A 23,961-nucleotide genomic window follows, 5' to 3' on the forward strand; every position below is an offset into this window, starting at 1 on the left:
AGCCTAAATCCCTCCCCCAGCATGCTGGCCCTTGGCCCTGAGTGTCGTCCTGGACCACCTGCCGGGCTCCCCCAGTCCTGCCTTGGCGGCTGAGTCACTTGCAGTGAGATTGGCCTTCTTGTCCCCAGGCAGCAGGGGTCCCTGTTCTGGAATGAAACACCCACAGTGAAGGCCAGGCAGTGAATGAACCCCAGGTGTGGCAGAGGAGAGAGATTTGCCTCCTGTTTGGCACGAGGCAGACCCTGGGTCCCATCCCCGGAGCCCCACCAGGAATGATCCCTGAGCACTGCCTGGTGTGGCTCAAAATTATGAAAACAAGTTTGAAGGGGCAAGGAGCTTGGGTGCTTCCCGTTCTTGGATGTGGTTGACCCATGCTTGATCCAAGCACCGAGCCAGGAGCAGCCCTTCGCCCCCTCGCCCTGCTCTCCCCACCTACCCCGCCACCAAGGGTACGTTTCTGTGTTGGTGATGGCAAGGCGAGATCGTGCACCCGCCCCCAGAAAATAGTTGGATGTGCCTCAAAAAAAAAAAAAAACCCCACCTGAATGGTACTTACAGTTCTACTTCTGAGAATCTAACAGAAGAGAAAGCAACCCTGTTAGGTGAAGTGTGCCTGCTGCTTCATCAAAGGGCCACAGCTACCCTGAGGGCTAAGGCAACATGAATTCAAATACTCTGCGCTCGGGGGCAATGTTCTTTATAGATATTTACCGTGATTGCACCGGTATTCATATTTAAAATGTACTGAGGTGACACGGAGCTGGAGTATCTGAAAGAGCCCACATTTGGGTTCCTTTACTGTGTCTGAGGATCTGTCAGCTCGGGTCTCTGGCAGGCACCAGATGTCACGTGGCAGAACCAACTCCGAGAAGGGAGAAGCCAGTCAAGATCAGGTGTTTTGCAATTCTGATCCCTTCGTTGAGGAAAGAAGGACAGGCAAGAACACAAGAGCGTCGTCATGCCACTAGGAAGTGTTTATTATCCTTCTTCACGAATGGTCAGATGGTCAGAAGACTTACTAGGCCCATTATGATCAGGATTGTCACACAGACACATCAATGCTGAGTGACATGGAGTGTAAATGACAGGTTTCGGATATATTACAAAAATACACAGGCGCATTCTCTCAGGGGCTCACCGTGTGCTGCCACGGAGAGCTGAGGCCCCCGAGGGGGAGCTGTGGGAGTTACGACACATGGAAACTGTTCAAAGATCTCAAGCATAGAAACAACACGAAAGTTGCAAAAATAAAGTCTCTGTCTTCAAACATTTAGATCTGAGCTCAAGCAAAGCAGATAATGAACATCAATGATTCTCATACTATGTATCTGACTTTTAAAACATAAAAGTGTCAATACTTGCCCCCCCCAGAAAACTCTGAAAAGGAAAAGGTTATAGAGATTAACAATGCATTCATTACACATACACGCACGCACGCACGCACACCCCACCTAAAAAAAAAAAAAACAAGAACAAAACTTAAAAAAAACTCTACAGCAGATCCATTTTGTCCTGGCTCTCAAATAGTCAAGACTCATAATTTACTATACTCAAATAGAAAGTAAAGCCAGGACATACAAAATGATAAGGGGAAAAATCATTACTTCAAACAAGGCATTATTATTATCCTTAGCTTCTTTAGACAATTTCACGAGTGCAAGAGCATCATTTACCTGAAAGGTCTGAGTCACAATTAAACAGCACGCATACAAAACTACTTTTTTTTTTTTAAAAAGTGCCACATACTATATATACTTTCCGTTAAAAAAAAAAATTACAGACACAAACTAATGAAAGACAGTTTGTCTCCACCGCTTGTCGATGAGGAAAGGCCAGAGGGATTCTTTGATTCCAACTCGGAAGGGCGTCCGCTGGCCAATGCCCAAAGTCTCCAATTTGGAGCAGTCCAGCTGAGCGTTCCTTGGACGCTGTGCTCCCAGAACAGGACTGTCGGTTATCTTCAAGGGAAAGACAAAAGAGCATAATCAAAAATAAACACACAGCCACACATCAAGGGGTCATGTACTCTTACTTGTGCAAGAAGTTTCGGGAGCGATAGCACAGCGGGTAGGGCGTCTGCCTTGCACGCAGCCAACCCGGGTTCAATTCCCAGCATCCCATAGGGTCCCCTGAGCACCACCAGGAGTAATTCGTGAGTGCAGAGCCAGGAGTAACCCCTGTGCATCGCCGGGTGTGACCCCCCACAAAAGCCAAGAAGTTTCATTTGTGTCTCCCTGGAGAAACAGAAAATAAACCCTTGCCACCATCAGAAGACTATTCTATTGGTACAGGAACAAGACTGGGAACTGCCCAGCAGCTGTATTGCAATCAAATGCAAAAAAAAAAAAAAAAAAAAGGAGAGAGGGAAAAAGAGAGGGGGTAGAGGGGAGAAGAGAGGAGAGAGGGGAGAGGAGAGATAGGAGAAGGGAGAGGAGAGAGTAAAGAGGGGAGAGGGAATAGGAGAGTAAAGAGGAGGAGGAGGGGAGAGGAGAGTGAGAGAGAAGGAAAGTACCTGCCGTAGAGTCAGGCTGGGTGCGGGGGAGGGGGGTGGAGGGAGGGAAATTGTGGGAAGTGGACACTGGTGGAGGGATGGGTGATGGATCATTATAGGACTGAACCCCGATCATGAACAAACTTCTAACTGTGTATCTCATGGTGACTCAGTGTTTTAAAAACTATTCTCCTTTTCCCTCTATAAGCTCCCATTAGTACGCGTGACCATCTGTGAACATCATTTAGAGACAAGCAAGCTGCTAGCGCTGGACAAGCAAGCTTGCCGCTAGCCGAGAGGAGGAAAGGGAGTTATCCGATGCTGCCAACGCAACGTGAGAGGACTACCAGGAGACCCCCAGGGGAGGCCCTTCCCAGCAGGGCGCGGAGGGTCAACCAACGGGCACGTGCTTACAGGCCGCAAGTGACTGCTGGGGAGGTTGAAGGCATCCGCGATCGCGCAGGCCATTTCGTACTTGGTCATCTGTTCGTTGCCGGACCAGTGAAAGGTCCCCTTGATGGACGGGTCCTGCCAAAGCCGCACAAACACAAGTGTCAACAAACAAGTGTCAACGAACAGTTGGCGAGAGAACATCAAGGAGCTCGGGGCAAAGCAGATCTTTCAGAAACGTCCCTGGAAACTGGAACATGGCATAGCATTTCCGTTCCTTAACATCTCCCGTGAGATTTCAGCAAGCAAATGCTTATGATGATTCTCCGCTTTGTGTTTACAAAGGCAAACTCCTGCATTTAGCCTTAAGAAGTATTTTTGTTGCTGTTTTTATTTTAGGGGGGGTGAGGGGGATCACAACCAGCAATGCTCAGGGTTTCCTCTGGTTCTGCACTCAGGCATGAGTCCTGGTGGTTCTTGGGCGGCCCCACGGGGTGCCGGGAAGGAAGCCCTGACAGCTGCATGCAAGGCAAGCACCCTACCCACTGTTCTCTCTCTCTGGCCTGCCGTAAGAATCTGTTAAAAGTAAAAAAAAAAAACAAAAAAACCTCTGACCATCTCTCATGACTTCTAGGCATGGGGACCCTAGAAGTCACCGGGGACTTTTTAAAAGCACAGTCCAGCTGAACAAGTGTTTCTCATTCTCCTCAGCGGCTCAGGGGGCTGGAGAGACAGCCCTGGAGTTAAGGCGCTTGCCCTGATTGGGCCAAGATTGTGCTGATTCCCGGCACTGTCAAGAGTGTGACCTGGAGCACAGCCAGCCACTGGCGACCCCCACAACACTAGGTGTGGCCCAACCTGACCCATGCTGGCCCCCAGAACCCACAGAAGCTGAAAGCAAAACTTAATAGAACATATTTTAAGAATGTTTTAAAGTAAATTTGTTATTTTAAAAAATCCTACTAACACTACATACTCAAGTCTCCTAATCTCTCATTATGTATGTTCTATCTGGCCCTCTTACACATTTTAAAAATTAATTTTGATTCAGGTATTTGAAAAAATACAAATATTAAAAATATTACGAAGTGACTAAAGCAAAAAAAAAAAAAAACAACCCACCAAATCCCTGCACGGACTTTTCTCAGGCATTGCCTAGATCTTAAGAGTCACTCCCTGGGGCTGGAGCAATAGCACAGTGGGTAGGGCGTTTGCCTTGCACGCGGCCGACCCTGGTTCGATTCCCAGCATCCAATATGGTCCCCTGAGCACTGCCAGGGGTGATTCCTGAGTGCAGAGCTAGGAGTAACCCCTGTGCATCGCCGGGTGTGACCCAAAAAGAAAAAAAAAAAAGTCACTCCCTAAAAACTATTATGCCAGAGACCAATTAGACAGTACAGCAGGGAGGGCGCTTGCCTGGCACGAAGCTGACTAGGGTTTGTTTGATGACTTAGCACACCATACGGTCCCCCAAGCCCTACCAGGAGTGATCCTCGGTGCAGAGCCAGGAGTAAGCCTTGAACATCGACAGCTGTAGCACAAAAATAAAAACTATGGCTTAAAAAAAAAAAGCCATTAAATTATTACAGGGCCAGAGCAAGAGTACAATAGGTGTTGTTTGCTTTGCACAAGGCTGACCCAGGTTTGACCCCTGGAAATGCATGCCGTTTCCTGAACACCTCCAGGAGAAACTCCTGAGTGCAGAGCCAGGAGCAACCACTGACCATTACCAGGAGTGGTCCCAAATTAAAAACAGAGGGGAGAGAGAGGGGAAAAAAAGTCAAGTAGGATACCCACTATAAAAATAATAAAAGCTTCCGGTCATCCTGTCTTTTAAGTTTTGGAGTCACACTTCTGGCACTGAACTCAGGAATCACTCCTGGTGGTGCTTGGCGGGCCATTCGTGAAGCCAGGGATGGACCCTGGGCTAGCTGCATGCAAGGAAAGCACCTCACCCACCATACCATCTCTCCAGCCCACAATTTCATGTTAAAAAATAATAATAGGGGGCTGGAGCAATAGCACAGTGGGTAGAGCGTTTGCCTTGCACGCGGATGACCCGGGTTCGAATCCCAGCGTCCCATATGGTCCTCTCTGAGCACCGCCAGGAATAATTCCTGTGTACAGAGCCAGGAGTAACCCCTGTGCGTAGCCGGGTGTAACCCCAAAAGAAAAATAAATAAGTACATAAATAAAAGTCTGGCACCAGATAATCTCATCGGCTACCCTCCAGAACTCACAGCTGCTTCTCCCGAAGGGAGCATAAATTGAGGCTCCCATAACCAGGCCACCAGACTCCACTCCAGAGGCTGTTTCCACTTGAGGCACCCCAGAAAGGGGCAGGTGAGAGCCCTCCCCGCCCGAAGAGACCCAGCCCTAGCAGCTGACCTCTACCACCCAACTGCCACCCTGCTCCAGGCCACTTTCCACATGCTAGGGCCGAGCCTCATGCATGAGTGAACATATTCCTGGACCAACATCATAAGACACTCCCTACTCATTTTCCATAAAATCAGAGAGGGAAATATATATATATGTTTCTCGGAGAGCCTGGCAAACTACCGAGAGTATCCCGCCTGCACGGCAGAGCCTGGCAAGCTTCCCATGGCATATTCGATATGCCAAAAACAGTATCAATAACAGGTCTCAATCCCCTGACCCTGAAAGAGCCTCCAATCACTGGGAAAGACGAGTAAGGAGAAGCTGCTAAAATCTCAGGGCTGGGAGGAATGGAGACGTTACCAGCACTCGCTCGAGTAATTCAATGAACAACAACACTGTCATCCCGTTGTTCATCGATTTGCTCGAGCGGGCACCAGTAACGTCTGTCTCAATGTGAGACTTACTGTTACTGTTTTTGGCATATCCACTACGCCATGGGGAGTGATACTCTCGGTAGCTTGCCGGGCTCTCCGAGAGGGGCGGAAGAATCGAACACGAGTCGGCTGCATGAAAGGCGAACGCCCTACCGCTGTGTTATCGCTCCAGCCCAGTGACAGGGATATAGTGGAAAATAATAATAATAAATAAAAATATTATTATTATATTATCATCATCATCATCATTAATAATAATAACGTAATAAACCAATGCAGGGTGCAGTATCTGAGAAATAAACTTAAACCCGAGTGCCGCGTCCCTCTCAGGGCGGCACTCAGCGCCCCCCAGTCTGGCCCGGGGGTGAGGGACTCTCACCAGCATCCTCTTCTCTGCCAGCTGCCGGCACACGCTGGCCACGTCCTTGACGTGCGTGGGGAAGCGCTGCTGCCAGTGGTCCATGTTGGCCGACTTGTTGCTGAACTGGACCTTGTCGAACATGACGGTCACGGCGCTCTCCTCCAGCTTCTCCACTTCGCCGTACAGCACGGGGATCCGCAGGACGGCAGCTCCTGCAACGACAAAGGCGCGGCTAGGGTTCGAGTGTGTGTGTGGGGGGTGGCCCAACCCGGAGAACCTTCACTCCCAACAGTTCCCAATGGAGCCTCTTCCCCCCACCCTCCCGGCAGGCACCCACGCATGCATCAAACACAACACGCACCTAGCACCTAGACGCAAGCAACGTACTGGCCTGCTGTTTTCGAGATCCCTGTTCCCCTCTCTCGCCCTGAACATCTCATAAATAAAAAGGGGCGGGGGCTGGAGCGATAGCACAGTGGGTGGGGCATTTGCCTTGCACGCGGCCAACCCGGGTTTGAATCCCAGCATCCCATAGGGTCCCCTGAGCACAGCCAGGAGTAATTCCTGAGTGCAGAGCCAGGAGTAACCCCTGTGCATCGCCAGGTGTGACCCAAAAAGCAAAAAATAAAATATTTTAAAAAAAAGAAAGGAAAATAAATAAATAAATAAATAAATAAAAAGGGGCGGCACAGTTGGGGGGGGGCGGTGGCAGAGAGTGTGTCTTACCTAAATTGTTCTGCAGGACAGCCTTTTCACCCTCGAGTTTCGTCCTGCCGTACAGATTTAGGGGACTGGGTATGTCCTCCTCTCTGTAAGGGGGGTTCGTTCCATCGAACACGTAATCTGAGCTGATGTAGATCAGGAAGGCTCCGATTGCAGCTACCGGGAAAAAGGAAATGAAATGAAATGAAATGAAACAGGATTGAGTTACCAGAGAACGTTACTCGCCACTGGCACTTTTAACGCCTTCATCGTCGACCACGTGGTAAAACTGGAAAAAACAGAACGAAGAAAAAGAAAAAAACCATCTCGCTCTATATTCCATGGCTTTCATAGTTGCCACACAGCGGCAGGGGCTGGAGCGGGTCCGGTGCTTGCCTTGCACGTGGCAGACCTGGGTTCGATCTCCAACATCCCATAGGGTCCCCCAGGTCCACCAGGAGTGACCCCTGAGCACTGCCGGGTGTGGCCCCAAAACAGAAAACAAAAAAATACAAAAAAACCCCAAAAACCAACAATAAAAACACAAAACAACAAAGACATTAAAACCGTTTCCAATTTCCACAACAAAGCTCTGGGCTCTGATCACAGAATGGAGGTCAGCCAGGAGGAAGGTGGAATAGAATGAACAGGGCAAGGAGGTCCAAGAACCATGGAGAAGACCAGCACTTTCTTTTTTCTTCTCTTTTTTTTTTTGGGGGGGGGGGCGCCAACACTGCACCCCTGGCAACATGTAAGACATTTACAGCCTGTAAACCAACGTGACCCCCACAAAAATTTCAGGTTATCTTCTGTGGAGCCGGAGCAACAGGACAGTGGGTAGGGCATCTGCCTTGCGAGCCGGCGAACTGGGTTCAATCCCCGGCATCCCATAGGGGTCCCCCTGAGCACTGCCAGGAATAATTCCTGAGTGCAGAGCCAGGAGTTGCCTCTAAGCAGATAAATAATGAAAATCATCCTCCGTGAACATTTTTATGAACCCCCATCACCTGCTTCCTTCGCCAGGTTCCCAGAAGCGTCCACGTTCAGCTGAGAAGCCGCATCTGGCTGGTTCTCCACGACATCTGGCCTCCGCTCCGCCGCGCAGTGGACGACGACATGAGGCTGGAAATTAGGGCAGTCGGGAGTCTTTTAGCCCCAGGAAGGAACGGGACGGAGAAAAACCACAGCCGTCCAGAGGCAAACTCACTCCCACCACAGAAACATTCCTTAAACCAACCAAGGCCCTTCAACCGAAACACTGTCCTTCGACTAGAACCTCCAGGTACTTGGAATCGGAAGCCTTGTCACACTGCCCTTTCCCTCCAAGGCTCGAGCTTCCGCAAAACAGGTAGCAAGGCCTGAAAGACAGCGATTTGGTTGATCACCAAGCCGAAACAGACAAAACCCTATCAACAACCCTATTTCGAAGCCAAAACGAGCCCTGCTCCCGGAGTCTGATGGACGAAAAGAAACCACAATTTCTGTAATGAATATCCGCCAACCTACTTATTGAGTAAGTCTTTTTAAAATGTTTTTAAATATATTTAAATATTTTTAAATATTTAGGGACACATTCAGTTGAGGATGATCAATTGTGGATCTAACACCAAAGTGCAGATCTGGGAGAGCTATAAAGGAAGCTGGGCCTGGAGAGAGGGTGGGGGCTGGGCCGGTCCCAGGCACCACACGGTCCCCTGAGCACAGCCCTGGAAGCCACAGCAACTGCAGAGGGATGGCCCAGGCAAGGCCCGGGACCACGAGGCCCGAGCGAGCAGCACAGGGTCAGGCCCCTGCCGGGAACCCCGGGGCCCTGCTGCCTCCTGAGCACCAAGTGGGTAACCCCCTTTCCAGGAAGAAAACAGAAAAAGAGTCAGCTATGCAGGAAAACAGCCAAGCCTTCTAGAGCATGCCGTTTCTATATCTTCTGCAACGGTTTCATAATCTAGCACAGAAATTCCCAAACTTAATGTGGCCTACTGCCCCATTTTCAGGAGGGGGGGGGAATATATGCTTTTTGGGTCACGCCTGGCGATGCACAGGAGCTACTCCTGGCTCTGCACTCAGGAATTACCCCTGGTGGTGTGCTCAGGGGACTATATGGGATGCTGGGAATCGAACCCGGGTCGGCCACGTGCAAGACAAATGCCCTACCCGCTGTGCTATTGCTCCAGCCCCCCGGGGGGGGAAATATATGAAAATTACTTGTCCCCTCCCCCCCAATCTTCCTCATGTCTATACACCTGAAGCCTCTCCCATGCTCCTGGCTCTGCTAGCACCCCTTGAGGCAAACAATGATACAGAGGCAAGGACCCAGCCGGGCAGACTCTTGGGACCTGAGGAGCCAAACGTCACCAGGAGGACTAGAGGGCTGAGTGGAAAAGGCTCGCTCCCTGGCAGATGGGGTGAGACAGGTGGAGGGAGCCCGTACATGGCCCTGCCCGCGCCAGCTCGGCCTCAGAGCCGACGGCAGCCTGGGACCGTGGCCACTGTGCGATGTGCCTTGGACTGCTGGGAAAACGCTCCAACCCTTGATCTCATCCCAACCCGATTGGAAGCAGAGAAGCAGCAACTGACTAAAGGTTTCTGCAGTCACGGCCAGCAAGCTACTTCAGAGTCTGTGTGGCTTAGAAGATGGAGCTGATGTTGGGGCCAGAGAGAGCGCACAAGCAGGTAAGATGCTTGCCTTGCTCGTGGCTCACCCGGGTTTGATTGCAGGCACCCCATGTGGTCCCCCTTGAGCCTACCGGAGTGATCTCTGAACACAGAGGCAAGAGTAGACCCTGGTGTGGCCCCAACAAACAAAATTTAAAAAAAAAAAAAGAAAAGAAATTGGAGGTTATAGGGGCAATCTTGTAGTGTTGTAAGGTTTGCTATATATATATATTTTTTTTTGGTTTTTGGGTCACAGCTGGCAATGCACAGGGTTTACTCCTGGCTCATGCACTCAGGAACTACTCCTGGCGGTGCTCAGGGGACCCTATGGGATGCTGGGAATCGAACCCGGGTTGGCCGAGTGTAAGGCAAACACCCTCCCTGCTGTGCTATCACTCCAGCCCCTGCCGATAATATTTGCCAAGAAAATGGTACTTGGCAAATACTCCCTGAACTTTTAATTCTCTACAAAATGCTTGAATCCAGGCCTACGAGAGAACTTGGGGTTTGGGGTCTGAGGGCTAGCTAACAGCTGTGAGCTGGGTCCAGGCACCAACCAGCTTGGGGGGTGGGGGTGGAGAGGCCAGCAGCACGGCCCCCTGGGATCCCAGAAGCTACAAGTGTGACCACCATCACACAGAAACAAGCAGGTAAGAGAATCACAACTCAGGTGCGTGACCTCGGCTGAGACGAGAGCATGGAAGGGAAGAAAGGCAAACCACCTCACTCACGGCTCATCAACCTGGCTTCTTCCTGAGAGTCACCAGGCTCAACCCCAGGTCTAACAGATTCTCACACCCTTTAGCACCTTGCACCCAACAATTGTCAGGATTGCATTTTCTTTGCTATGTTTAAAAAAAAAACACTAAACTTGTTGCTTTATCAGTTAGCGCTGAGGTACTCTAACTTCCTATAGAGAGCGGATATTGTCTACAGTCTCCAAACACGTTGTAAAAGGGACCAAAGCAGGTAGGACATTTGTCTTTGCAGGTGGTCAACCCGGGTCAATCCCTGACATCCCATATAGTCCCCTAAGCACTGTCACTGTCATCCCATTGCTCATCGATCTGTTCGAGTGGGCACCAGTATTGTCTCTCATTGAGAGACTTATTGTTACTGTTTTTGGCATACCCAATATGCACGGGGATCTTGCCAGGCTCTGCCGTGTGGGCTCCATACTCTCGGTAGCTTGCCGGGCTCTCCGAGAGGGGCGGAGGAATCGAACACGGGTCGGCCCCTAAGCACTACCAGGAGTCATTCCTGAGTGCAGAGCCAGGAGGAGGGAGAGAGAGAGGGAGAGAGGGAATGACCCCTACCTGAAAATCATGAATGATGTGATGAACCGCAGCAGAGTCCAACAGATTAACCTGTTCAAATTTTGGTCTTGCTCTCCGGAAACCGCAGCCAACTGCATGCCAGTTATTCTGCTGGAATTCTTTGTACACGGCTCTGCCGAGAAGCCCTGTGGCCCCGGTGACGAGAACCCGCCGGCTGGGGATGTTCACTTCCTCCTGAAGGGTGGAGGGAGGGGAAAGGACCGTTTGTGTCCGAGACAGCTCTCCAAGAAATGACTCACCACCACCGTGCATTCAAAGGACAAGTCCGTTCGGTCTCAGCAGCTGGAGTCCTGTCCCACACCTTAATTTAGAATCAAGATTATTCTAACGGCATCATCTTGAAAAAAAAAAAAAAAAAAGTCTTCACAGGGCCAGAGAGCTTGGTCTGCATGCAGGAGCCCTGGATTCAGCGCACGGCACTGACCCCCAAGTACTGTTGGCTGTGGCTTTCCCTCCGAAGATGAACGTTTTATTGAAGCGGTGCTCCCAGCAGCGCTGGGGGCCCACGTGGTACCAGCGACCTAACTTAGAACTCTTCCAATGTTAATAGAAATTTCTCATTTTGATAGATCAATGATATACATAGGAGTGATGAACCACAATTTAAATGATGTTCTTGGCTTAATAAGAATGTACCGACCAAAAAAAAAAAAATCACTAGCTTTAAACATAATTACATTAATGGCCAGTTGAAACATTTAAGCTATTGGGGTTGGAGCAATAGCACAGTGGTAAGGCGTTTGCCTTGCACGTGGCTGACCTGGGTTCGAAGCCCAGCATTCCATATGGTCCCCTAAGCCCTGCCAGGAGTTAATTCCTGAGTGCAGAGCCAGGAGTAACCCCTGTGCATTGCCGGGTGTGACCCAAAAAGCCAAAGGGAAAAAAAAAAGTCACTTCTGGTCTTAACTTAAAGTTGTTTTTGTTGGTCCTGCTGGCCCCGTTTTTATTTGGGGGGTGGGGCAGGGGCCGAGGGGCCCCACCCAGCAGGGTTCAGGGGGTACTCTCAGCTCATTGCTCAAGGAAACCCACTGGGCTTAGGGGATCACACCTGAGGTTTTTTGGAAGGGGTGTTAGGGCTACACCCAGCAGTGCGCAGGGCTCACTCCTGAAGCAGCCATACGGGGTGTCAGGAATCGAACCTGGGACAGCTGCGCCATCACTCCAGCCCCTCACCTACAGTCTGAGTGCCAAACTTTCTCTGATACATCATGTTAGATGACAGGTTCACATGAACAGACTCTGACTTCACAGCGGACTGTGTAAAGGGAAGCTTCTGTCGTGCTTTGGCACTATTACTCTATGTCTGGCCAAACTAGTAAATAAATGTTCCTATGTTTCCGGCGAAAAGTAAATAAAGGATCAAAAGAAAAGCAAGGGAAAATCTTTTAACCTGATCCCTGCTAACCAGGAAGAACATTCCATTCAACCAGGAAGAACATTCCACCCACACTGCAATTCAAAGGGACTATTATTTCGGCAATAGTGTTATGTTCCCAGGGTACATTTTCGAATTTGGCTTTCTTGGGGCAGGAAGACAGCTCAAGTTTAGCATAAGGCCGTGGGCTGAACCCTCCATAAACAAACTCCAACTCACAACAAAAGAACTCTCAAAATCTTCTTCTTCCCAAGAGAGTCACATCAAGTTTCTTTCCCGAAAGATTCTTGGAAAGAGTCAACATTTGCTTTAAATATGTACCCACAACCAATCTGAGCCCTTCTCTCAACTCAGCAATTCTTAGCCCTGCATCCTACCAACTGCAGAGAATCTATTTTTTAAAAAGGGCCCACAAGACCTAGCTATATTTAGCAACAGAAAACTCTGAAATCAAAGAGCTGAAAGATAAAGAGATATATCTTAAATATATATATTTTTCACTGCTTCGGCCAATTCCAAGACATTTTAAAAACCGATGGAAAATTAATCTATTGCTTTAGGATGCATAACCTGGCTGTAAGTCAGCTGATCTAGGAAAAACAAGGAATTCAGCCAGTAAAATTGACTCCTTGAGTCCTGGCAAGAAACCAGCTCTACACAGGTTCAACTGTAAAGGGAAGAAAACATGTCAAGGGGCCAGAGAGATAGCACAGCAGGTAGGGCGTTTGCCTTGCATGCGGACAATCCGGGTTCGAAGATCCGGCATCCCATATGTTCTCCCCAGCATGCCAGGAGTAAACAGGATTAATTCCTGAGTGCAGAGTCAGGAGTAACTCCTGAGCACCACTGGGTGTGACCCAAAAAGAAAACAAGCCAATGGAGGCTGGAGTGATAGCCCAGAGGGTAGGGCGTTTGCCTTGCACGTGGCCAACCGGGTGATTCCCAGCATCCCATAAGGTCCCCTGAGCATTGCCAGGGGTAAGAGTGCAGAGCCAGGAGTGAAACCTGTGCATTGCTGGGTGTGACCCAAAATGCAAAAAGAGAAAAAAAAAAGAAAAGAAGCCACATTTAGTAAAGATACCACCAGCAAACAATGCTCACAGGGTAAATACTACAGAGAGGCCAGAGAGAAGTCTACCAAAGGCCAGGATTATGGTTTCTTCTGAGTTTCTTCATTTTTGCTGAAGGGCTAGAGCAGGCCAGTGGGGCACCCAACCCCTCCACCTCGCCCCTGCAAGTCTTTGAGAGTCACTAAGATTTCTGTCTAACAAGGGCCCAGATGGTGCTGACCTGACAAAGGTAAACTGCCAACTGTTTGGAGAACCATGATCCTGAACTCTGGCCAAGTTCAAGACTCCCCGGGGGACAAATTTGCATTCTCTAAGCCCTAACAATTGTCATTTATCTTGATGGAAGTAACACCATCTTTCTGTTGGAAAAGGTCAAAGAAGCACCACCAGGATCCCCAAAGGACGCTAGTGAGTATAAAACCTGGACTCCAGTTTCCACCCTCACTCTACCTGCAATGATCCGAGTGGGTGAAACAGAGAAGCATCTTCTAAAGGGGCTGGTGATGAGGATTTTTGCTTTTCAGTGGCGCTTTTTTTTTTTTTTTTTTTGCTTTTTGGGTCACACCTGGCAATGCACAGGGGTTACTCCTGGCTCTACACTCAGGAATTACTCCTGGCGGTGCTCAGGGGACCCTATGGGATGCTGGGAATCCGAACCCAGGTCAGCCACGTGCAAGGCAAACACCCTACCCACTGTGCTATCGCTCCAGCCCCTTCAGTGGCTTTTAAAAACAAGCCCAGGTGACCTTATAATTTAGAGCACCTCAGGTCTGTAAAATACAGCACTAATTAGCAAAGACTCTCCACTCCAGAAATAGAGTACTTTTTGTTTTTGGTGGTGGGGGAATGTGGGTGGGCCACATCCAGTGGTGTTCGGGGGTTCCAGGAATCACTCCTGGGGGTGCTCAGAAGCCCTACAGGGAGCTGGGGATAGAATCCACATCAGGAGCATGCAAGCAAGTGCTCTACCCACTGGACTATCTCGCAGGCCCCTGAAAAGATACATTTTAATAAAAACAAGTAGGTTTGGTGGAGAAAATAACTTCTCATAAGTCACTGTCAGTATTTAGAGGTGGTGTTGGAACACTACATGCACAAAATCCTCCATCATTAACAGTTTTGTAAATCATGGCGCCCCAATAAAAATGGCGTTTTGGTTTGCTAGGCAGGGTAGACAATTCTTGTCTAGTTCAAACCTCTCAGCACTGCATGCTGATCCCTCAGACTCTGGGGGGCCCCCAAAGCACTGCCTGGCTGGCAACCCAGGCCAACAACCAGCTGAGGCAGGTTCTACTGGGAAGCACTCCTGAGCCCCCTGAACCCCCCACCCGGAAAGGCAGAGAGGGAAAAGAAAGAAAGAAAGAAAGAAAGAAAGAAAGAAAGAAAGAAAGAAAGAAAGAAAGAAAGAAAGAAAGAAAGAAAGAAAGAAAGAAAGAAAGAAAGAAAGAAAGAAAGAAAGAAAGAAAGAAAGAAAGAAAGAAAGAAAGAAAGAAAGAAAGAAAGAAAGAAAGGAAGGAAGGAAGGAGAAAAAGAGGAAGAAAAAGAAAGGAAGAGAGAAAGAAAGAAAAAAGAGAAAAGAAAAAGAGGATAAGGAAGAGGAAGAAAGAGAAAAAAGGAAAGGAAGAGAAAGAAGAGGGGATGAGGAAGAGGAAGAAAAAGGAAAGAGGAAGAAAAAGAAAAAAGGGATGAGGAAGAAGGAAAAGAGGAAGAGAAAGAGAAAGAAAAAGGGGATGAGGAAGAGGAAGAAAAAGAAAAAAGTAAAGAAAGAAGGAAATGAAAGGAAAGGAAAAAGAAAGAAAAGGAAGAGAGAAAGAGAAAAAAAAAAAAGCAGGGATTTGAAGAGTAATCATTGCCTGGCAAGTAAGAAGCTGCACAATGTAACACTATGAATTATAAAGGTTTTTGCCAGCAGTCAAAAGGAAGGGGGTGGGAAGTTAGCATCAGAAATTAAATTTGTCTTGTTTAATGATCTAGTCAAATGAATATTGGGATGTTTCCATCGATTTGACTTTTACAGTTTGGTTTCACCAAGATTTAAGTTTTTTTCTGCTCCATCACCCACCATGGTACTGAGAAGTTACTCTACTTCCTCTTTTGGAAGCAATGGCCTCACCTCCGGGGCACTAACTTTGATCCTGATCCCAGAAGGGACAGACACACCAGCTCCATGCAGAGAGTAAGGCATCTTTCCCGAAAAGCTCTCTCCCAAAGAGCACTCCTGTTTCCACAGTAAAAAATAAAATAAAATAAAATTAAAATTAAAAAATAAATAAAAATTTAAAAGCACTACAGATTTATTATGGGCTAGGAAATGAAATAAACACCGCTCTGAAATGAGTAGACGCTAAAAATTTCTTCCTGTTTTCTCCTCTGGTGCCTGGGACGAAATGCAAGAAAATTATGAGCCTATTCATGGCTATAAGCTATTTTAGTGTTTTGTGTGTGTCATATCCCTTAACCCAGGGATATTCGAATCACTCCCGCTGGTGGTGCCAGCCAGCGAACCTTATGGGATACCCATAACCTAACCTAGGCCCGCCAGACGCCAAGGCAAGTTGCCTTACCTCCTGTACCATCGCTCCACCGACAGCTTTAGTTATGTAAAGACGTAGACATGGATTTTCACATAAACTTTTTAATATTTTGAACTATTACTCCAAGAACTACTTCTGCACCACCCATAAATTGTCAAAACATCCCAAGAGCTCAGAATAAAATTTTAAAAACTGCCCACTTAACATAAACCAGTAAGTTAAAAATATTTGGTCTGGTTACAAATTCACTTTTTTGAACAATTTTTATAACCATCTGACGGGCAGTGTAAGTTACAGCGAACTTAACTGCCTGTTGCTGGTGTGCAGAAACCAGAGAGATTTCTTTTGTCGTGGGGCCACTCCCAGTGGCAAGCAAGCAAGGTAAGATCCTGACCTCCTGTAAGATCTCTTCCAGTAGATTTTTTTTTTTTAAAGGGCCGGAGATCAGAAACATTCTTGCAAAACCTAAAGTCTCTTTAAAAATAGTGCAACATAGTAAACTTACGCTCTCTCTGTCTAGGGCACACCGGAACGTTACAGAAGTTTAAAGTTTAAATAGCTCATCATCCCTACCTTACTTGCGGAGACTGGAGCTGCAGCACACTAATTTTGCATTATGAAAACCAGCCAACCCCTTCCCCTCCTTAGAAGAGAGATTAGGTGTCTGAGCACTGAACAAGTTCCCTTATCCCCGGGAGCACCAGATTCTGCGGATTCATAAATGGCACTGAAGGCTGGAATAGAACCCCTGGGAAGGCAGGATGTGGAGAAGGAATGCACAGAAATAAGCTGCTTTTATGTAACCCCCCCTACTGATGCAGAGCCGGAGACACAGACGTAACAATTCCAATTCTAGCTGCATGGATGAACTCTGGGGGGGGAGCTAAGAGCTCCCTTGCTAGACGCTGATGTTCGCATCTGCAAAATGGAGCCGCCCGCCCCCCCCCCAAAAAAAAACAAAAGAACCAACCAACCAAAAAAGAGAGAGAGAGAGCAAAAGCCCTCACCTCCCTGGAGGTTAGGCAAGCAAAAATAATTAAGCACATTCACTGCATAACAATGGCTGGGACCAAGTGGGATCTTCATTCCCTTGGGCTAGGAGGGGGCAGGGAGGTCCCCCTTGCTTTCCACAGCTCACTCCCTTAGTAAGATGAAGGTGCCTTCGCACTGCCTCCAAGTTCTAAGATACCCAAGGAAGGAGGGCAGGAGCTCAAAACATCAAATCCGAAACTTGCAAGAAAATCCCATCCCGGGGCCAGGCAGAAGAGCGCCAAGAGAAACCGACCTGCCCGTTTTCTGGGTTGTTTTTTGCAAGCTCAGGCTGCAAAGCGGGAGGAAGCACGGCGGGGCGCGCATGCACGAGGTAAACAAACTGGGAGGTGCCGCCCGGCCGCGGCTCCCCAGCTCCGGGGCCAAGGGGGTGCAGGCGCCCGGCCCCCCGGGGGAGGGGGGGCTGGAAACAAGTGCGCGCCCCCGGCCCCTGCAGGTCCCCAGGGCCCGACGCCCACCACCCCGGGCCCGGGGCCGCCTCACCTCCACCAGGTGGCAGTCGCCGGGGACGAAGTGGATGGAGAGCTCCTTCTCCCGCCCCACCATCCCCGCCGTCTTCGCGCCGCCGGCCTCCGCGGGCCGCCTGCTCCTGCTCAGGGTCCTGCTCAGGCTCCTGCTCCTGCTCCCGTTCCCCCTCCTCCTACCCCCTCCTACTCCTTCTCTGGCCCCGGGCTCCAGGCCCGCCTCCCTTAGCTCCCCGGCCGGCCCGCCCACCCGGCCGCCGCCGCTTCCGGCTTCCGCCAAGAGCGCGCGCGCCGATTGGCCACGCCGGCGGACGCCCCGGGAAAAGGGGCGGGCACGCTGTGGGGCAGGGCGGGGTGGGAGGGGCGCTCCCGGCCCACGCGCCGGCTCTTAAAGGGGTACTACAAACAAAGGGCGGCCCCGAGCGCGGGGAAAAACAAGCGGTTTGGGGGCAGGAGGCGAGGCGAGGAGGGGCGGGGCGGGGCAGGCTGGTGGACTCGCCCGCAGGCTTCTCCCCTCCCGGAGACGACACAGAGGATAGAGTGGAACAGGCCAAGAAGTTTGCAGGGGGGCGCGCATGCACTGCCTAACAGGAGGATGAAGTGATAGAAAGAGGGAAAGGAAGATTTTAAAGAAATGGGCTGGTGTGACAGGAGGGAGGAAAACACGGTGGGCTTGTTTCTGGAGCAATAGAATCGCTTATTTCTATTGCTTTTTTTCGGGGGATTAAAAAAATTTTTTTCAAAAACAAGTTACAAAAATTAAAATGTTGGATCCTGAGTCATTAAGAATCCATTAGTCTTTCAGAGATGCTATAAAAAGGTAGGCTTGTGAAATCCCAAAGATGTCAAACTATTTTTATAACTGGTATATATATATATATATGTGCACATACATATGCACATAGGTGTATATAATTTTTTAAGGTTGCAGAAAGAGTGCAGAAAGTATGCATTATTGGGGGGGCTCTTAAGAATTTTGATTCTCAGACTTTACTCTTGATTACAGAGTAAGAATCTGGAAATAAGACCTTGGTGGTCTCCCGAATTCAGGGGGTGGTGGAGACCGAAGGACAGGGAGTAAGTAGTGCCCTGGGAGCCGCAGCAAGACTGGCAACCGCGGGGAACTCCAGTAAGGCTTGGCCAGCGCCCAGCTTTTCTTTCCCGAAGTTAAAGACAGAAACAACAGTCCTGAGGACGCAGACTCCTGCCAGCCTGCAAGGCGGACCTCTGGGATTCCAAAGCACCAAATCTGCTGCAGCCCGGGCTGGGACAGGCATGCAGAAAAAGCAACAGTTGCCAGCAATCAAAAATTTAAAAAAAAAAAAAAGTTTTTTTTCCAGATCCATGCGTTATCTCCCCCAGAAAGTCGCCCCAATCCTGACCACTGGTTGAATTTTTTTTGAGGCCTTTTTTTTTCTTTTTTGTTCCTCGGAGCAATAAGATAAGCAGGCTTTAAAAATAGTTTTTCTTAAATCGGTCCTGTGACTTCCTTAAGCAGCCCCTCCCTTCTTGCTTGCTGTTTGTATGCAAACAAAGTTTTCTTAGAGCTAAAAAAGGAAGTGAACCTAAAGTTCCTGAGATCACTGCGTTTTTTTGTTTTGTTTTCCCCATTTTGGGTTTAATCCACATCTTAACATACAGTTCCTCAGTTCAGCATTATTAGAGAACCACAAAGAGGATTATTTTTGCAGGAAATGAGCAAGAACCAGTAGTCAACAAAGAAAGCGAGAGAGGACCAGGGTACGTGGGGCAGATCCACGTCCTTCCAAGCCAAACCACGAATTTCTTCAGTGCCGTGTTGCAACCCTTAATTGGGTCTCCCCTTTCTCAGAGAGAAAAATAAGAGTTCAAGCACAGGCACAAAGAAAGAGCATCTGGATTCTCACAGCAGCCCAAAGGAGGCAACCATTTTTTGCCTGCATTTGTTAAAAAAAAAAAAAGTGGGGGGGTAGAAAAAAATTACCAAACTCTAGTTTGATGCTTGCCAAGTAAAACTTGGGTCTATCTCTAGGAGCAATTTTTTTTTAATCAATTTCTTTATAAAGCCAGGTCGTTTCTGTGTGAAAGGAAACCAGACAATATTCAAATGCATGTGGTGGCTAAATCTCAATTTATAAAGAACAGCCTGGAGAGAGAAGTTAAAGAGAGAAATTTCTGCTAGGTCAGACAAGCTGGGGGGAAGAAAAAAAAAATCACACCTAAAATGCAAATTCCTTATTTATAGAACCTTCACCATCATTGCAATGAATATGGAGAAATACTCTTCTGGTTCCATATATATATATATGTATTTTTTTTTCTTTTGGTCAATTAATGAACCTTTGCTGAGCTCTCCATAACTTGGCACCCAGGGTCTATTATTAAAGTTTGTTTTCTCTTGAAAGAACTAAATGTTTTAAGTAAAGAAATGGGTCGCCCCCGCCCCCCCTTTAAAAAAAAAAAAACCCACATTCTCAGCTTTTCCCAGCCCCTGAGATGCCGTGAAAGCAAGCCCGAGTCCAGAATGCTTCACTTCCTAAATAGCCTCGCTCTTACCTGTTCCATGTCCTCTGGCATTTCGGGCATGATTCCAGAATCCTCCGAGGGAAAGCGAGCCACAGCAGGGCAGGTCTCAGCCGGGCCGCCCCCCACCCCACCCCACCCCCACCCCAGCGGGCCTTTGTTCGGCCGGCAGAGAGCAGGGCTGCAGAAAACGTGAGCGGCGGCTTCACCCCACCGTTTAAATTAGCATTTGGATCCCCATCCCGGAATCTCAGGCCGGCTCCCACATGGCAGTAAGCTGGCAGCTGATTCCCCGTGGCCGTGGCGCAAGGGCCCAATGAGAAGTGCCAGGTTTAATTGCCCGCCAAATGAGGGCCCATTAGGCAAACTATTAGGAAAACCCACTCGGAAAAGGAAGCGAACCGGAGCCTGCGGAGGCTTATGACTATTTCCTCTTTTGCAGGACAAAAGCCGGAGGCAGCAGCGGTGATGCGACTGATTCCCTGCTGGGAAATGAATTATTCACACGGGTGGCGTGGCGGGCAGTGGGCACTGGTGAAGGGGCCAGTGTCCGGAAGTTGTATGAAACGCAATCGTGAACAGTTTTGAAACTGTGTATCTCAGGGTGATTCAAAAAAAAAAAAAAGGGAAAAAAAGGGGGCTGGGGGGGGGGAATGGCTTATTATTAGCTGTGCATTATGACAGCGAATTCTAATAAACCCCAGAGTTCTTTCCCCTTTCTAGTTAACCATTTCAAAGAGCAATAAAAGGTGTCCCGGAGCTGTAGTAGGGTGGGTAGGACTTTTGCCTTGCACACAGCTGACCTGGGTTCTATCCCTGGCATTCCCATAGGCTTCCCAGAGCACTGCCAGGGAGTGATTCCCGAGAACAGAGTCAGGAGTAACCCTTGAGCATTGCCAGGTGTAGCTCCAAAACAATAACATTAACAACAAGGCAGAGTCATAAAAGGTACTGGCAGTCACAGCATCTAGCAATTAAAACCTGTCAGATCCTTCCCACTGGCCTTGACAGTACCAGGGAAGCTATTAAATTCTTTCTGTAAACTGAAGGCAGATACCATCCAGCACGCGGCTTCTTCCAACTCCGTGGTTTAGACGTTCAGTTAAATTTCAACCGCTACTCTCGATTATGGATTTGTAACGACTGCAGAACTGACAAAACTGCCGTGTATCTGTTTTGCAAAATCACCGTGCAGTCTACCCTCTCAGCACATGGTGAACGGTTGGACATATGCAGGCTATAAGAAATGAAAACTATAGTTTTTCCTTATCATTTTTGGGCCAGCCCCGTGGTGCTCAAGGGCTGAGACTCCTGGCTCAGGAGTTCACTCAAGGGTCACTTCTGGTGGGCTCCAAAGACCACATGGGGTGCCAGGGATTGAACCCAGGTCGGCTGCATGCACAGCAAGTGCCCTCCCTACTGTACTAAGGCTCTGGCCACACACTATTTATTTTTGTTTGGGGCCACACCCAACTGTGCTCAGGGGTTACTCTGAGCTCAGCACTCAGGATTTATTCCAGGTGATGCTCAGGGGACTATATGGGATGCTGAGAATCCCAGCCTGGGTCGGCCACAGGACAGGCAAATGCTCCATCCCCACCACAAAGCTCTTTCTCTATGGATAAATTAAACATGGTCAACCATCAGGGATAGTGAAATAGTAGTGGGGTCAAGTGTGATTCCCTGAGTCAGGAGTAAGCTGGGTGTACCACCCTATACACACAACTAAGGTCACTGTATCACTGTCAACTAAGGTAAAAAAAAAAAAGTGCATTGAAAGAAGATGTTAAGAAAATAAAATACAGCCTTGGAGTCCACTCTAGTTGGGGGTGTGGTACTGGAACACTGCAAGCAGGAAAAAGCCCTACCATTAACATTACTGTAAATCAGAGTGCCTCAAATTAGAGAAAGACACTGGAAGAGATTCTCCATACATAAATCTCAATGTAGAGAATACTTAAAGAACACTTATAAGGTAATAATGCTAAAAAACTATTCTTTCAGCGGGTAAAGTACTGTGGGCAAGATACTTGCTTTACACACGGTCAACCCAGATAGGATCTCCAGCATCCCACAGGGTCATTCAGCACCACCAGGGGTCTCTGGAGTGCAGTCGGGAGTCAGCCCTTGAGCATCACTGCATGTAAGCTCCAAATCCTCCCCAAATTCTTGAAATATAAAAGTGAAACACTGAGAGACAATTACCTGATGTTTCCTTTGAAATACAAGCAAACCACCACAAATTGGCAAAGCACATGAATTGTTTTCATTTGAAAAAAAAAAAATTTTTTTTTTTTGGTTGTGTCAGGAATCAAACCTCAGATTTCACACATGCAAGATAGCAGGTTCCCTTGGAGCCACATGCCTGGTTTTGGAGCCACAGTGCTGGTGCTCGGAGGGTCTTCCCCTGGTGTTTGGGGACAATCCAGTGTCAGGGATAGAAGCCGGGTCCTGCATACAAAGCTTGCACTTCGAGTCATCTTCCCAGTTCTTCATCTTCCACTGTTTTTGAAAACGGATTTTGCTGACTTTGTTGCAGAATGGTCTCTCTCGATTGCTGGTGTTCTGCAGTTTGTTGCTTATTATTCATTGCCATGCTTGGGCTGAGTTCCTTCCTGCTATGTTTCTGCCATTACTTCTTCTTTCAGTAACTGCTGTCTCCTCCTTTGGGGCTTGCGACAGCCGAAAGGTGTCCTTGGTGCTCTGCTGAGGTTTTGAACGCTCTGCCCAAGTTTCCTTTCAGGAAGTTCCCATGGCTGTTAAAGCTCCTTCCTGACGTCTTGGGCTATGCCTAAGCCCGATCACTCCGGCAGAGCTTGCTGTTTCCCATATCTTGTGTTTAGTTAGCTCTACACGTTCCTTTTGGTCTTTTCACCCTCTGCATCTTTTACTCAGTTTCCACATATATGAAATAACTGCTTTGGATGTTTCCTATAATTCAGTAAATACTCTTGAGTTTCAGGCCAGGATATATCAAGGTTCTGGGAACGTTCTGATCCTTTGGAGTCTGCCTATCACCTGTTTGTTAGGTGAGTCCACAATAGCGCTTATTTTAGGACCAACTAGTCCCCAAGACTGAGCGTGAAGCGGGAAGCTGTCTGCCTCCCCCAGGATTCCAGAAGCCACTCCCGGTGTGCGTGCGGGAAACCCACAGAATGTCCAGACTTGCGTGTGGGTTTTGAGGACCATGACTTTCCATTTGGGGATGAGTTCTGAGACGTGGCTGCTGGCTGGTACTGAGGTGCATCCTGGCTGCGCCTTCTGCCGCGCTTCCTCTGTGCCAAACGGACCAGTATCCTGCCAAGTTCTGCTACTCTGGGCTCTCTGGACTCTCTACTTGGCTGGGTGCCTGTTGGCTTCTCTTGCTCTGCGTGTGTCTGAGACATCTCTCCAGGGTACAGCCTTGACTGTTTCCGTCTCGTAGGTGGAGGTGGTGTGTGTGTGTGTGTGTGTGTGTGTAATAGAGGGAAGAACCATGGAGGTGGTGTGTGTGTGTGTGTGTGTGTGTGTGAATTAGGGGGAAGAACCATAAATCCAATCCCTTTTGGTGGTGGGGTGTGTTTTGTGTGTGTGTGTGTGTGTGTGTGTGTGTGTAATAGGGGGAAGAATGTGGAGGTGGTGTGTGTGTGTGTGGTGTGTGTGTGGTGTGTGTGTGGTGTGTGTGTGGTATGTGTGTGTAATAGGGGAAGAACTGTAAATCCAATCCCTTTTGGTGTGTGTGTGTGTGTGTGTGTGTGTGTGTGTGTGGTGTGTGTGTAACAGGGGGAAGAACTGTAAGTCCAATCCCTTTTAATGGTGGTGGTGGTGGTGGTGGTGGTGTGTGTGTGTGTGTGTGTGTGTGTGTGTGTGTGTGTGTGTGTGTGTAACAGGGGGAAGAACTGTAAATCCAATCCTTTTTACTTCATCTTGATGCAAAAGCGGACGTCTTACGCTATTTAATGTTCCTATACAATTTTTCAAACTTCGGTACTATATATCTTCTGAACATAATTCAAACGACATTGTAAGGATCAATCATGAGCTATGCACTAATGAGAAAGTTCGTCTACTAAGCTCTGTCAGTCTATTAAAGGAGAAACATTATTTTAAAAAGTGGCCAATCATGTGCATGGTTTGAATCTGATATTTTTTAAATCAGATGGAGAATTACTCGGTTTGAAAGCGAAATTTTATTATGATTTTAGGGACCAAGGACAAAAGGGAGGGAGGGCAAAGGC

The 23,961-nt window shown here is 48.5% G+C and overlaps 1 protein-coding gene across 2 annotated transcripts; it reads right to left on the reverse strand.

The window, feature by feature from the left end:
• Window positions 1-953: 953 nt before the first annotated feature.
• MAT2B (methionine adenosyltransferase 2 non-catalytic beta subunit) lies at window positions 954-20,116 on the reverse strand. 2 transcript variants are annotated; one of them, XM_004611455.3, is made up of 7 exons: window positions 19,778-20,116; window positions 10,729-10,923; window positions 7,768-7,882; window positions 6,785-6,937; window positions 6,077-6,270; window positions 2,906-3,019; window positions 954-1,958 (listed from the first exon to the last, which is right to left on the reverse strand). In XM_004611455.3, the coding sequence occupies exons 1-7, from the start codon at window positions 19,805-19,807 to the stop codon at window positions 1,788-1,790; spliced, it is 972 nt and encodes a 323-aa protein (XP_004611512.1). In that variant the 5' UTR covers window positions 19,808-20,116; the 3' UTR covers window positions 954-1,787. The 2 variants fall into 2 exon arrangements, with proteins under 2 accessions (XP_004611512.1, XP_004611511.1); XM_004611454.2 differs by lacking the exon at window positions 19,778-20,116 and adding an exon at window positions 17,262-17,431.
• Window positions 20,117-23,961: the final 3,845 nt, after the last annotated feature.

Source organism: Sorex araneus, chromosome 2, assembly GCF_027595985.1.
Source record: "Sorex araneus isolate mSorAra2 chromosome 2, mSorAra2.pri, whole genome shotgun sequence".
Taxonomy (NCBI): domain Eukaryota; kingdom Metazoa; phylum Chordata; class Mammalia; order Eulipotyphla; family Soricidae; genus Sorex; species Sorex araneus.